Below are 16,455 nucleotides of genomic sequence, written 5' to 3'. Positions count from 1 at the left end.
GTTTCACTGGTTATCATTGTGTTGCTGTTTAACAGAAATTGGCCCCATCGAAATAGCTGTTGTGCTTCATTACAAATGTGACTACAGTTCAAGAGTGCTTTATCGATGCAGAAAGAATGACAGAAAGGCAAGCCTCTCTTTTAGGAAAGGTGACTGACACATCTTGCAGCGGTAATTGCCACAGCTGCATCTCCTGACTTACAAACAGCGTGTTTCAGTTAATTTTTCCCTCCAGGATCTGCTTGAATCCAAATCTGTGAGCAGCACGGCGTCAGATTGCGATTCGGAGTGAGAAGGTCAGAGCAAGAGCAAAGCAAGGCAGCACCTACCGGCAGGTTAACAATCAGAGTCCTGGGAGTTTACTTATCACTGAAGAGCAAGAGAGTTTGAAGCCAGATTTAACATGCCATCCAGCAGACACAGAGCTTGAAGATCACTGCCGTGCATAAACAGGCTGCTTGGCAGAAGTACTTTTGTGCCTTGGGGATTCTTTGTTGCAGTCCAAACATTACTCCCTCGTTATTACGACTGCCTCTCAAACCTCTCATGAAAAATTATCAGCATTAAATTTTTTTTAATTTAAACATACAGTAAACAGGCCATTTCAGCCCACATGCTGCCCAATTTATACCCCAAGTACATTTTTGTTTGAATGGTGGGTGGAAACCGGAGCCCCCCCGAGAAATCCCACTCAGACACAGGGAGAATGTACAAACTCCTTACAGAGAGCACAGGATTTGAACCCTGGTCTGGTCCCAATCGCTGGCGCTTTAAAGATGTTGCGCTAACCGCTCCGCCAAACGCCCCGCCCCTACGTTAGCAAATCACAGGACGGCAGGGTATAAGGGGCGGCTGATGAGACGTGGGATCCATGGAACATCTTGAAGGGTCGAGAAAATGACACTGAGGAAAGGAAGGGTGGCTCAGAGTCACATCAGGGGCGAGCAAACATCAGCATCAAACCATCCATCATGTGGTGGAATGATTCTGCCAACTCAAAACACATCAATAATGGCTCTAGCTTTAATTTCACCATTATTTTGCCAGCGTGGGTGGGGGGAGGGGTGTAGTTAAGGTCTGGGCCTGATGTCCCACTCACCCAGGGAAGTGCACACGTAATGCATTTCCTCTCCTTCCTCAGTGTAGCGATCGCCGCATGGCCCGTCTAGCTCGTCAGGCAGGTGACTGCAAATGGCCTCTCATACATGACTGCTTCTGCAGCAACACCTTCTCGTCGGTGTCCCACGTTTTCACTGAGTTTGCTATGTCATGGCGTGACCAAGTGCCCGGCGGTATAACTGGACGGGTTCGTTAGCCTTGCTTGGTAGCCAGACTAAGAGAAGGAAAACTAATTTCAAACCCAGGTAGAAGGGGCTCGTTAGCCTCGTCAGGCCATCCATCTAGGAGAAGGACTCTCTGACGTAACATCTACAGCCCGAGAACCTGGCTGTCACCGCCCCTGGGTTGAGGCAGATAAACCCGGGTGTAAAGGGTGGGGCCACCTAAAAAATCCATTGTGCAACCTCGAAGGGCATGCCCACGTCTACAATCCTTCCTAAATCTTCTTCCATGAAGCCAAGCCATGAATGATGATGATTTTGCCAGTACGGGTTTGCCTATTAAATTTTGCAAACTTCAGAGCAAATGCACTGCACATAGCAGCACATTGGAACGGGAGCCAATCATCCCTTGGGCGCACCTTTCAATCTCAGCATGTCCAAAGTAATGGATTGCCTGGTCTCAAAGCCACCTTGTCCTCAATGATCCAATTATTGCAGAGAACCACAATCCACAGCATTCACTAGCAAAACACAACAGGGTTTCTGTGACAGCGGAGTCCAAACTTGCAACTGAGAACAAAAGCAACAAGCACCTGAACACTCCCCAAGACTCACGGTATCCTGACTCGGAAACACATCACCGTCCCCTTTCTAGGTCTGTCCTGGAATTCCTTAGCATGCCAGGAGCAGCTTCTCCAGAGGATAGCAGGATATACAAGGTAGCCTTGGGAATGGAGTTTCCTTTGATAGCTAACCAACAATACCTAATAAATGTTTGAAATATTCAGCAGATCAACATGGAGAGAAAGAGAAACTGAAGGCTGAAGTGTCAGGTCCATGGGCAACAAACATTTTCAATGATAAAAGATAAAAGTCAACGACTTGAATCATTAACTCACGATTCACAGATGCACGACTCTCTGAGTATTTTGTATGGTTTCAGTTTCCTGATTTTGCACTATTCAGACAGATACATATAGCACGGTAACAGGCCTTTGCTGTGCTGCCCAAATACCCCAATTAACCTACAATCCCCATAATTTTTGGAGAGTGAGAGGAAACCAGAGCACCTGGTGGAAACCCACGCAGACACAGAGAATGTACAAACTCTTTATAGGCAGAGCGCTGAATTCGCGTTCTAATAGTATTGCTAACTGTGCCGCCCATGTTGACTTGAGATTTACATAATACCCATGTGTTGGAACAGCACACCTAACATTTCCCATCCAGGATTAAACACCATGCATGGCTGTGACAAAGCGTAATAGAATCGACACCAGTTCTCAGTTTTTGCCACATCACCACAGCGTATTGACCATCTGGTGATGTGATGTTACAAAACAAAGGTTTTGCCACATGATGTTCCTTTTATAGACTCAGACGAGCCAGGTAAAGAAAGAAAAAAAGTGTACTTTGGCAGGGCAGTCTAACTCCAGTAAATATGATCTGTCAATAAAAAGTAAATAAATGATGGTTGCTGTCAGGGATCCAACCAAGGTCTAATTTTTTTTCTCTCAAGAAACAAGTTGTGACTGAATGAAACTGACTGGCAGGAAAAGACCAGGTGGCCAGTCACTGTCCTGTGTCATAGCCATCATGTCCAAATTTGCCTTTGTGTTCCTGTTGATCAAGGTACAAGGAGAAATCTACTATCGAAAGCAGTCAGCACCTAACCAGCAGCAGTGGAAAGTGACTGGTCAAAAGACCTGATATTGGGTAGACATAGTCTTTAAAGGAAAGCTCACAACCCTTTGCATTGCAATAATGACCAGATCACTACTGTCAGGCATCCTTATAGAGACATAAAAGATCTACAAAGGCATCTGATGAATCACCCCGAAACCCTCCGGAATCTCATCTCCTCCACACCACCCCCCCACCCCCTCCAGCTTGGCCCACAGCTCATTTCAGAATTTTATCACTCCAACACTGAGAGTAGCTTGAAAAAGATGCTAACTCTGGAATTCTTTCCCCACTCCTCTTTCTCTTTTAAGGTGTTCCTTAAAAAGTTAGGTGTCGGGCCAGCTCTCTCCACATCTCCTCGTGTGGCTTTCCATTCCTTTGCAGCTTGTTAACCAGCTGGGAAGGTGCTACTGGGATAAAACCACGGTTTGTTCTCTGAGCCAGAGGGGTCCACAACAAAGAAACAATACCACAAGTCACATTCATAAGGGGGAAGGTTGACATCCATGTAGTGAAACACAGACGTCTGCAGACCCTGTGATTGTTGTAAAAACACAGAAATGCTGGAGGAACTCAGCTGCTCTTGCAGAGTCCATAGGAAGTAAAGATATATTACCCAAGTTTCAGGCCCGAGCCCTTCCTCAAGGAATAAGCAAAGATATAGCTGGTCTCCTCTATATCGGAAAGACTGGGCACAAACTGGGAGATCACTTTGTTGGGCACCTCACTTCTGACCGCTGCCATAGTGTGGATCTCCCAGTGCCCACTCATTTCAATTCCCGACCCATTCTCTTGCTGACACGTCTGCCCATGGTCTCATGCACTGCCAGACTGAGGCCACCTGCAAATTGGAGGAACAGCATCTCATCTTCTGTCTGGCATCAACATCAATTTCTCCGGTTTCCTTTAAACCCCTCCGCCTTCTTCTTCCCCTTGTTGCCTTTCTCCCAGCTCTCTCTGTCTTTCCTTTTCCCTCAGTCTCCTTTCACAGAGACAAAATTGAATCTCTCCTCTCCCCTTACAATATCCAATTAACTCCTTTGACTGTTGGGTCTGGTCTCCTCCTCCCGTCAATCTTCAGTCTTTATTCTGCTCTTTGCTTGTGCCTTGAAGAAGGGGGTCAGGCTCAAAATGCTGGTAAAATGGACACTGGGAGACTGGCTGACTTCCACCTGCATTCCTGAGTGTTGTTAACAAAAAATGCAATTTTGTTTGACTCTTACGAAGAAGTGATAACATTTTCAGCAGGGCTTGTGATATAGAATGGATTATTTCAAACATGGAAAAGGTTGAACCATAACACAATGGGAATAAACACTGGGACTTGGAATGGAAGGAGTTTGCGGAATCTGTCCACAAACAGGTGGATTGCCCACTCGTGCCAAGTTGATTACATTCATAGCCATCCCTCCACATACCAATGGGGCCCCTTTAACCGGTCAAAATATAAAGCAGTTTCCCGAATGACCCAGTAAAACAACACAGTACTCACATTGTGTATCCTGAACAGGCAGAGAGCCACCACGTGAGCACACCATTTCGCTCCTGCTCCACAGGTACAGCTACATGAGGTTATTCTGCAGCGGTCAAACATCACAGCCACATTGAACGCCCCTTTAGCTTGCGCAGTCTGCAGAGGAACCACGGTGGCACTCAGGTGAAATCCTGTGTTAGGAAGAAAAGGACACACATTACTGAAGTGATCAATGACCCCACGACAATCTCAAGCATGAAGCATCAAATATTAAAACAAAATCCATATGTGTGACCTGTTATCATGCATTTGTCATGTTAATATTCTCCCATTTTAAATTTCCAATAAAATTGGGGCAGGACGTTTATTACAACGCTGTTACAGCGGCAACGACCCGAGTTCGAATCCCATTCCTCTGCAAGGAGTTAGTACGTTCTCCCCATGCCTGTTTGGGTTTCCTCCGGGGGGGGGGGGGGGGGGGGGGGGGGCGGGGCTCCAGTTTCTTCCCACTGTTCAAAACATACCGGGGCTGTAGGTTAATTGGGTGGCATGGGCAGCAAGGGCCTGTTACCATGCTGTATGCCCAAATTTAAATTTGAAATTCATATCAATCCTACAGGAACAACAACTATTCGGTCTCCCTTATCAACACCCTAAAATCCTGATAGAGACAAGGGCAGAAGGGCTTTGAAGAAGGCATTTGTCACTCTTGCGGTGAGCACAAGAGTTGGGATGTCATGTTTACAACTGTACAAGGTGCATGAGTACCCAGGATATTGTGTGAAGGCCTGGTGTCCCAGCTAAAGGAAAAATGTTATTAAGCTGGAAAGAGTGCAGAAAAGATTTACGAAGATATAACTAAGCTACGAGGATAGGCTGGGACTTTTCTCCCTGGAGAGTAGGAAGCTGGGGGCATGGGGGGCCCTTTTAGAATGATACAAGGTAAATAGGCAGTCCTTGTGAGAGGGAAAGACAAAAGCAACATGTGGGGAAACCCATTCCATGCAGAGGTTGTTGGGAAAGTGGAACGACTGCCAGAGGAAGAGGTGGAGGCGGGGATAATTGTTATGTTCAGACAATATTTAGATAGCAACATGGATAAAGTTAGAGGAATGTGGGCCAAATACGGGCAAATAGGACTAACGTGGGTAGACAATTTGGTCGCAATTGACACGTTGGGGCAAAGGGCCTTTTTGTACTTTTACGCTCTACAACGCTCTGTGAAATACAACTTTATTAGAACCTTTACCAAACAAGACATTCATAAGAAATAAGAGCTTGAGTCGGCCTTCCGGCCCGTCAAGCCTGCTCCATCATTCAGTGAGATCATGGCTGATCTGATGAGAAGCTTATCTCCACCTACCTGCCTTTTTCCCACATCCCTTAATTCTCCTACCATGTAAGAATTCATCCAACCTTGTCTTACAGAGGTTGCCTCCACTGCTTCAATGGGCATAGAATCCATAGTTCACCACCCCCTGGGAAAAGCAATTCCTCCTCATCGCCATCTTAAATCTACTTCCCTGAATCTTGAAGCTATGTGCCCAAGTTCTTGCCTACCCTTCATAATTTTATATGTTTCTTTAAGATCTCTCATTCTTCTAAATTCCAGCAAGTAGAGTCCCAGTCGATTCAATCTCTCCTCACAGGCTAACCCCTCTGGAATCAACTTGGTAACCTCTGGTGCACCATCTCCAAGCCAGTCAGGCGACCAGAACTGTACACAGTTCTCTAGATGCGGTCTCACCAGTATTCTGTACCATTGCAGCACAACCTCCCTGCTCCCAAATTCAATGCCTCTAGCAATAAAGCCCAACATTCCATTTCCCTTCTTGATAGCTACACCTGCAAACCAACCTTTTGCGATTCATGCAGAAGCACCCCCAAGTCCTTCTGAATGGCAGCACGCTGCAATTGCTTGCCATTTAAATAATACTGATCTTCCATTTTCCTTCCAAAGTGGATAACATCACATCTACCGACATTGTACTCCATCTGCCAGACCCTTGCCCACTCACTTAACGTACCTATATCTCTCTGCAAACTCTCTGTATCCTCTGTACAATTTGCTTTTCTACTCAATTTAATGTCGTGAGCAAACTTAGAAGCACTACACTCTGTTCCCTCTTCCAGATTGTTAATGTATATCGTGAACAGTTGTGGGCCCAGCTCCGATCCCTGTGGCACATCATTCACCAATGATTACCAACCAGAAGAACACCCTTACACCCCAACTCTCTGCTTTCTATTGGTTAACCAATCCTCTTTCCATGCTGATACATCACCACCACGCCGCCCCCCTCCCCCCCCCCCCCCACCCCAACTCTATGGATCCCTATCTTATGTCTTTTATGTGGCACCTTATCAAACACCTTCTGGAAATCCAGATAAACAATGCCGATCTACTCCCCTCTATCTATCACACTTGTTATATCCTCAAAGAACTCCAGTAAGTTTGTCAAACAGGACCTGAATTCATGCTGCGTTTGCCTGATAGATCCATTTCACTCCAGATGCCTTGATGATAGCTTCAAGCATTTTCCCAACTAACTTACCTATAGTTACCTGCCTTTGGTCTTAACTATAACTTCTGTCATTTCTATTATTACCCTGGGATGCATTCCATCAGGACCAGGGGGACTTGTCTATTGATAGGCCGATAGGTTTGCTCAACACTACCTCTTTAGTGAGAGCAAATGTATCCAGGACCTCATCTCCCATCACATCCATAAGCTCTGTCTTTAGTGCAGCAGATTTGTCCTTCACCATGAAGACTGACACAAATTAGTCATTCAAAGTCTCAGCCATTTCCTCAATATCAATTTCCCTTTCTCATCCTCTAAGGGACCTATGTTCATTTTAGCCACCTTTTTCTGCTTTATATAATTATAAAAACATTTACTATCCATTTTTATATTTTATGCTAATCTTTTTTCATAGTGAAACACAAAAGTCGGCAGATGCTGTGATTGTCGTAAAAACGCAGAGAAATGCAGGAGGAACTCAGCTGGTCTTGCAGTGTTCTTTGCTCATCCCTTGAAGGGCTCAGGCCTGGAACGTCTGTAATACATCTTTACCCCCTATGGACACTGCAAGACCGGATGAGTTCCTCCGGCATTTGTGTTTTTCATCTTTTTTTCCATAATCTCCCCTCCCTTTCTTCATTGCTTGCTTTATGGTTTTTCGATGCTTTTTAAAGTTTTCCCAATATTATCGTTCCCCACTACTCTTGCAACTTTGTACACATGAGCTTTTAGTTTGACGCTTTCTTTTATTTCTTTGGAAATTCAAGGCTGGCTGATGATCCCTGCATTTAATTAAATTCTCATCAATACAACAAGCAATGCAGTGCCATAAAGTGACATGGTATGTTTGAGCTGTGTCTATATTAAGGCAATGAGATGGTGGAAATTTGCCTCGGCAGCACTTCTATGCACATTATTCACAAAAAGCTGGTGTGGCAAAATGAACTACTGCAAACCTCAGAGGTTGCTGACAAGCAATTTCTTTATTGAGTACAGTACATTGAAAGATATGTAACCAGAGAAAGCAAAGGGGGTGCACACACAACTTCCTGGAGCCCATCAAAAAGCCTAACGAGACTTTTGGCTTAATGCAGGCATAAAGTGTCAAAGTATGGGAGGCCTTTCTGAACTCTCAACAAGTCAGGCAGCATCTGTGGAGGGAAGGAGCAGTCAGTGAGGCGGGGATTCCTGCAGGATCGACAGCCGATTGCAATGGGCAAAATTCCGCACCACATTCCGCTGTCAGCACTGCAGTAACAGCTTGTCAGTCAGTTCACGTGATCGTCACATGTTCCACGCCAGTGTGAGAAGGTTTGTTTTCCGAGCAGTCTGTCTAGTCACCCCACACATAGAACAGGGGTGAAGACACAGCACAGATTGCAAAGTTACTGACAGCAATTCATGCAGGGCAAAGGTAGCATCATTGGTGAGGTTCCATCAGGAATCTGACAGTGGTGAGACAGAAAGGGCCCCTGAATCTAGAAGTGCGTGGTCCATGAATCTTCTGGTGGGAGGAGGGGTGAAGAGAGTTTGGCCAGGATGGGATGAGTCTTTGCATATTGGCAGCTTCGCTGAAGAGTGGAAAGATGGAGGGGGGATGGGGGCTTGTGTGATGGCTTGAGCTATGGGTTAGAGCAGGAGCATTGGAGATATTTACCCTAAAAACTTGCATCTTGTGGGTATTGAGCCACAGAGCCGGTGTTGGGTTTGAAAGCTGACAAGGGAAGAGCAAGCCTATTCATTTCAATGGAGATATTACAAATGCCAAGTGAAAAATAGTTTTATCATTTTTTTTTTAAATTACTGGGTTTTTTCATTGCTTTAATTATTTAGAAGTGTTTGTTTTAGGTGTTTAAATGATATTGTTTCATTTTTAATAATTTGGTGTTTTTTTAAAAAAAGAATGCTTCTGAAGTCAGAATAACTGAAAACAGCGTTAAACAAGGAAGTCGGCTAACACTGCGGCCGAGTACACTACATCTATGTGCTGGAGCAACTCCGCATCCCTAGGGAGTAAAGGGTAACCAACATTTTGGGCCTGGCCCTTCATCCGGTATAAGCCAAAACAGGCAGGGGCCTGATAAAAGGAGGGGAGGAGGAAGGAAGGGGCTGTGTGAGCAGTACAGATTCACAGGTAAAAGGTCAGAGGTAGAGGGTAGAAGCTGAGAAGTGAAAGGGGGAGGTCAGGAGAGCTCTCTGATAGGAAAGGGAAGGGGTGGGGAGCTGGAGGAAAGGAGCCAGAGGGAAAGTGAAAGAGAGAGGTCCAGTTGGGGGGGGTGGGGGGTTAACAGAAATTGGAGAAACTGATGTTAACGCCATCTGTGAAACTGGTGATCGATTCGATGATGCTATTGTCCGCTGCAACAGCGAGGACCCTCCAGTGGCCAATCATTTCAATTCCACACCCCATTCCCACACGGCTGTCCGTGGCCTTGAGAACTGCCCAACCGAGGCCTCCTGCAAACTGGAGGAGCAACACCTTGTATTCCATCTTGGCAGTCCCCAACCTGCCTCCTAAACATTACAATTGTCCCTGCATCTTCTGCTTCCTGCAGCAGCCTGCTCTATGTACCCACTGCCCTGTGGAGAGAGCTGGTGAAGGATGATAAGTGGGAATAAAGCTGCAAGCGCCGGGATCTGATCAGTGATAAAGGTGGAATAAATCTGCACTTGCTGCTTTATTTTGAATTAGAGGGATGTGCCTTCTATTTTCAATCTGGCTCAAACAAAATTTAGCACCACAACACAGCTTCTGACCCCGTGCAACCAGTACAGGATACTCACATTTAAAGCATGGCCAATCCTTGATTTTCAAAGTTTGTTATTTTATTAATAAGAATGCCTGATATATCTTGCAGTAGTATCAGTTTCCAGGCCCCTGCATATAGACATGGTAACAGGCCCTTTCAGCGCTTGAGCCTGTGCCACCCAATTACACCTAGTTGACCTGCAACCTATACATTTTGAAGACATGGGGAGAGCATACAAACAGACAGCACCAGATTTGAATCCCAGTGACTAGCGCTGTAACAGCATTGTGCTAACCGCTACACTGACCGCGATAATAGAACAAGATGTTGCACCACTCAGGAATGGAATTGCAAGCTCAAGTCAGCACTAGGGTGGAAGAGCTGCTACCAAAGATAACAGAGCCTCAGGAACATTGGCTTGTGGAGGAAAACGATGGGTTGGGGTGTCAGTGTGGGAAGCAAACAGTATTTACCTGGGGACGTACAAATCAAGCAGAGCCATGGAAGGTTTCTGAATGAGCAGGAGTAACTAAAACCAACAGGTGGTCGGATGGGGTTAAATCTCATCTCCTTGGCACCAGTTACTTTCACCTCAATACTAACTAGCAGTCTTAGCTTTCTTTAATCAATGTTTTTCATTGTGCAGTGGTTGCAAATCTGACTCAGACCAGCACACCCCCATTCCCTCCATCTCTAACTCCCACTGCCTTGGAAAAGTAGCCAACATATTGACAGACTCATCCCACCCCACCATACTCTCTTTACCCTCAGGAAGAAGTATTCATGAGCGTGAGATCAAGCGCTCTCGATTCGAGGACAGTTGGATTCCTGCCATTATCAAACTCCTGAATGAATCCCAAAAAGAGTAAAATTATGGATGAAATATGAATGTCTGGAGACGCAGCAATTGAAGTTAAAACTGGAGAAACACAGCCAGACAGTGTCCTTTATGTAGCAAAGATAAAGATACAGAACCAACGTTTCAGGCTTGAGCCCCTCATCAAGGAAGGTGTGAGCAAAGTATCGACAGGTGCCGGAATATAGTTGGATAGGGCCCAGACAGAATATAGGTATTGCTCCTCCAATTCGCGGGTGGCCTTGGTTTGGCAGTACTTCAGGCCAAGGACAGACATGTCAGGGTGGGATTGGGGCACAGAGTTGAAACTGAAATGGTTTGAGGCCATGAACAGTCCAGATGGTATTCACTTAATATTCCATATGGGCGGTTTCCAACTGGATGGCATTAACATTGACTTCACCAGTATCTGTTAGCCCTACTCTGTTCTCCCTCCCTCCCTTTTTTCTTTTGTCTTCTTTCCTCCAGCTCTCCACCCCCTTCTCCGTCCATTCAGAGCCACCACCCCCCCCTCCCCATTTGCCAATGTGCCCTCCATCACTTATCCACCTATTACCTCCTGCCTGTCGACTGTGCCCCTCCCCCCTCCCCAACTGATTGCTCTCCGTAACTCTGCACTCATTACTGTGTCTAACTCGTACTGTGAACGAGATGTCTCACTGGTCTGCTTGCAAAACAACCTCTCTCACTGCATCATGGGATGGGACAATAAACAAACTTGATTTAGGTAGACTTCAGCTGTTCAGAGGTATTTGGAAACCTTGAACTGCCCTGAGTTTTCTGCTCCAGGTATAGCCATGACTATCTGTGGTAACTACAAGAACTCAAGTGGTTTGTTGGGGGGGGGGGGGGGGTTTGTATCGCTGCAAAAAGTGAGAGCCTGGGGATAGAACATGGGTGGTGCACACTAGAACCAGAATGATTTTGCTCTTACTGATTTACAAATACCACAAAATATAACACATTATACTATTAAATAGTTCCTATATTAACCACTGACATTTTTTTTTGTGGTCTGGTTAATAAATGGCTTTTCAAATTAACACCAATTATTCAGTCATGTGTTAAGATGACTCTGAACCGCTTTGGAATCTACTTAATATATATTCACCTAACGAAGAAGATCAAAAGTTTATGCAAGATATCTTTTTGAAGGTAGCTAATACGCAAGGGAACATACTAATAGGAGGGGATTTCAATCTGAATTTGGATCCAAATATGGATAAAACGGGGAAAAAAATTAACAGGAAGAACAAAGTAACCAAATTTATAATTAAATCAATGCAAGAAATGAAACTTGTGGACATATGGAGGAAACAAAACCCAAAAGAAAAGGAATACTCATACTACTCGACTAGACATAAAACATACTCAAGGATAGACCTATTCCTGTTATCAGCCCACATACAAGGGAGAGTTAGGAAAACGGAATATAAAGCTAGACTATTATCGGACCACTCACCCCTATTATTGGCAATAGAGCTAGAAGACATCCCTCCAAGAATGTATAGATGGAGATTAAACCCCATGCTACTTAAAAGACAGGATTTTAGAGAATTTATTGAAAAACAATTAAAAATGTACTTTGAAGTAAATACGGAATCAGTGGAAGATAAGTTTATACTATGGGACGCAATGAAAGCATTCATTAGAGGGCAAATAATAAGTTATGCAACCAAGATGAAGAAGGACTATAATCAGGAAACAGAGCAGTTGGAAAGGGAAATAATAAACATAGAAAAAAAATTAGCAATAAAGGAAGATACAACCAAAAGAAGAGAATTGGCGGATAAAAAAATAAAATATGAAACATTACAAACATATAAGGTGGAGAAGAATATAATGAAGACAAAACAGAAATATTATGAACTAGGGGAAAAAACACACAAAATCCTAGCATGGCAGCTTAAGACAGAGCAAACTAAGAAAATGGTATTGGCAACAAGGAAAAAAGACAAACAAATTACATATAATCCAAAAGAAATTAAGGAAAACTTCAGAGAATTCTATGAACAATTATACCGAACCGAAAACGAAGGGAAAGAAGGGAAAATAGATGAATTTTTGACTAAAATTGAACTACCAAAACTACAAATAGAGGAACAAAATAAATTAACAGAACCATTTGGAACAGTAGAAATACAAGAGATAATAAAAAATTTACCAAATAATAAGACACCAGGAGAGGATGGACTCCCAATAGAATTCTACAAAACATTTAAAGACCTAATAATACCGCCCCTCCTGGATGTAATCAACCAGATTGATGAGACACAAAACTTACCAGATTCATGTAAAACAGCAATAATTACAGTGATACTAAAACAAGGGAAAGATCCACTCTCACCAGCGTCATATAGACCAATATCTTTGCTAAACACAGATTATAAGATAATAGCTAAACTATTAGCGAACAGATTAGCAGAACAGGTACCGAAAATGGTAAATTTAGACCAAACTGGATTTATCAAAAAAAGACGCACAACAGACAATATTTGTAAATTTATTAACTTAATTCATGCAGTAGAAGGAAATAAAGCACCCGCAGTAGCAGTTGCTTTAGACGCAGAGAAGGCCTTCGACAGAGTAGAATGGAATTACTTGTTCAAAGTATTGCAAAAATTCAGTTTACCGGAGAAGTATATTAATTGGATTAAAGCATTATATAAGGGACCGTTAGCGAAAGTGACAGTAAATGGACATGTATCAAAGCAATTTAACTTAAGCAGGTCAACGAGGCAGGGATGCCCACTATCACCATTATTGTTTGCGCTAGCTATAGAACCACTAGCAGAATCGATAAGAAGAGATAATAATATAAAAGGAATAAAAATAAAAGACAGGGAATATAAAATCAGTCTGTTTGCGGATGATGTGATAGTGTACTTAACAGAACCAGAACTATCAATAAAAGAACTATATAAGAAATTGAAGGAATATGGAGAAGTGTCGGGATACAAGATAAACGTAAATAAAAGTGAAGCAATGCCTATGAATAACGCGGATTTCTCAAAATTTAAGGAGGAATCCCCATTCAGATGGCAAACGCAGGCAATAAGATACCTAGGTGTGCAAATAAACAAAAATCTAGGCCAATTATATAAACTCAATTACAATCCACTAATGAAAAAATTACAGGACGATTTAGAGCATTGGAAAGAGCTACCACTAACACTGATAGGAAGGATAAACTGTATTAAAATGAACATTTTTCCAAGGATACTATACTTATTTCAGGCATTGCCAATACAACTGACAGAAAAATTCTTCAAAGAGTTAAAGAAAATAATAAGGAGATTTTTATGGAGAGGGGGGAAACCGAGGATAGCACTAGACAAATTAACAGAATGGTATAAACAAGGAGGCTTACAACTGCCAAATTTCAAAAATTATTATAGAGCCGCACAATTAAGGTACCTATCAGATTTTTATCAAACAAGGGAAAAACCAGACTGGACGAGACTAGAATTAGATAAAATAGGGGAAAAGATACCTGAACACATATTATATAAATGGGACGAAAAATTGGTACAACATAGAACTTCTCCAGTATTACACCATCTCCTCAATATATGGAAGAAGATTCATGTAGAAAGAAATAAAAGAAATTACCAAATACCAAAACTAATATTGACGCAAAATAAGCTACTCCCTTTTACAATAGACAACCTTGCCTTTAGAAAATGGGAAAAAAAAGGGATTAAAAGAATAGAAAATTGTTTTTCAGGAAGTAGATTCTTATCCTTTGAACAAATGAGAGATAAGTACAATATAACGGGAGATACAGCGCTGGCATATTACCAACTGAGATCCTACTTGAAAGATAAATTAGGAAGCAACTTGAGTTTACCAGAGGGAAGTAACCTTGAATATGTGATTACAGATACAATGTTAATCAAAAGATTTATAAAAAATATGTATATTAAACTGCAAGAAAAGGAAAATGAGGAAACAAATGGTAAAACTAAACAAAAATGGGAACAAGATTTAAATATAAAGATAAAAAAGGAAACATGGGAGAAGTTATGCTCTGGAACGATGAGAAATACAATAAATACGAGGCTGCGTATGATACAATATAATTGGTTACACAGACTATACATTACACCGCAAAAGTTAAATAAATGGGACCCAACAGTATCTGATAGATGTTTTCGATGTAAAAAAGAAAGGGGAACAACAATTCATGCAATCTGGACATGTGAGAGAGTAGAAAAATTTTGGGATGATCTCAATCAGATATTAAATAAAATAACAGAAAACAATATACCAAAGAATCCAGAGATCTTTCTCCTAAGTAACATAAAAAATAAAGAATTTGGAATTGACTTGGAGGATGCACAAAAAAGATTTGTTAAGATAGCCCTAGCTGTAGCAAAAAAATGTATTATGTCAACCTGGAAATTGGAAGATAATTTGAAAATACAACAATGGTATATAGAAATGAATAAATGTATTCCATTAGAAAAAATAACATATAGTTTAAGAAATAATATTGAAATATTCGAACAAGTATGGGAGCCTTACATTAAATACAATAGCGAAAACCTACCGGGAACAAACATTACCTAAGTTGATGGAAGGAGAAGAGAAGAAAAGAATGGACTCAGTAGAATTTCTGGTGTATATTTGTTGAATGACAACATTGTCTAACTGAATTAATGCAACCTAGATTGTATAACTAAAATGGATGAGAGGGGGGGGGGGATGGGGGGGTGGCTTGGGAGGAGGGAGGGGGGAGGGAGAAAAAGTCACTGTAAATGTGTGGAAAAGAAAAAGTGTATATCATGGCTATAGAGATTTATGGTGTGAAAAATAAAAAATTTAAAAAAAAAAAAAGAAAAAAAAGATGACTCTGAACCCTGCAGCCAAATCTACTGCAGGAACACAATTTGTGTTGAAGTAGCATGGTCATAAAACTGACCACCAGAACTCTGTGAAGAACCAAAGGTGGGGGGGGGGGGGGGGGTGCGGTGGTTACCCTGTACTTTTACAACAGACTGTGAGCTGAAGGAAGCTAACTGTACTCTAACAGAATCATTAACAGATTTACAGGGAAAAATATAAATGGACAATTGTGGTTCCACCAAGTCTAGATTTAAGCCCCCCCCCCCAAAGCCCTTGAAAGGGTGGAACATCACATTCATTTTCAGAGTAAAATTAACTTACTAGAACCTTCTGGAATGCTATTAATCTCTGGCTTTTCCCACCGAAGCACTGTTTGTTGAACATACTGAACGATACCAGGAACGAAAGGGTTAGCATATGAGGAACATTTGTGTGCTCTTGGACTGTACTGGTTGGATGAGGGGGGACCTTCATCAAGGCATTTTGAATGCTGAAAGGCCTGGACAGAGTAGATGTGGCAAGGTTGGTTCCCATGGACAAGAGGGTACAGCTTCAGGATAAAAGGGAGTCAGTTTAAAACACAGATGCAGAATAGTTTCTTTAGTCAGAGGATCGTGAGATTGTGGAACTTGATGTTACGGGAGGCAGTGGAAGTGAGGTCATTGGGTGCATTTAAGGCATTTCACTAGTCAGGGCATCAAGGGTTACAGGGAGTGGGAGGATGGATCAGCTCATGATAGAATGGTGGGGCAGACTCGATGGGCCAGTGGGCCTACTTCTGCTCCTATATCCCGTGATATTGTAATAACATTTTCTTATTGATAATTTGGTCTGTTTCACCAAATAAACCAATGAACATGATAAAGATGCGGAGGAGGGGGTATTCCAGCAATCAATTTGTCAGGTGTGATTATTCTATTATAAAATAGCAGTTTCATGCAATTTGCAAGAATGGGACTGATCTTAGGAACAAGCTCCTTTGAGTGATCACCAGGATGAGTTATGTTCAAAGGCATCTTGAGTTAAGGAGTGATAGGAG

At 42.6% G+C, this 16,455-nt stretch overlaps 1 protein-coding gene across 2 annotated transcripts in view; it reads right to left on the bottom strand.

Annotated features, from left to right (window-relative positions):
* Positions 1–16,455, bottom strand: part of zswim8 (zinc finger, SWIM-type containing 8) — a 118,875-nt gene that overhangs the window by 74,743 nt on the left and 27,677 nt on the right. For both annotated transcript variants that reach the window (XM_069885359.1, XM_069885358.1), the window contains exon 5: positions 4,456–4,628. In XM_069885359.1, the coding sequence (XP_069741460.1) occupies positions 4,456–4,628 (173 nt within the window). The remainder of the gene's footprint in view (positions 1–4,455; positions 4,629–16,455) is intronic.

Source organism: Narcine bancroftii, chromosome 6 (assembly GCF_036971445.1).
Source record: "Narcine bancroftii isolate sNarBan1 chromosome 6, sNarBan1.hap1, whole genome shotgun sequence".
Lineage (NCBI taxonomy): Eukaryota > Metazoa > Chordata > Chondrichthyes > Torpediniformes > Narcinidae > Narcine > Narcine bancroftii.
This window is presented reverse-complemented; position numbering and strand designations above follow the sequence as displayed.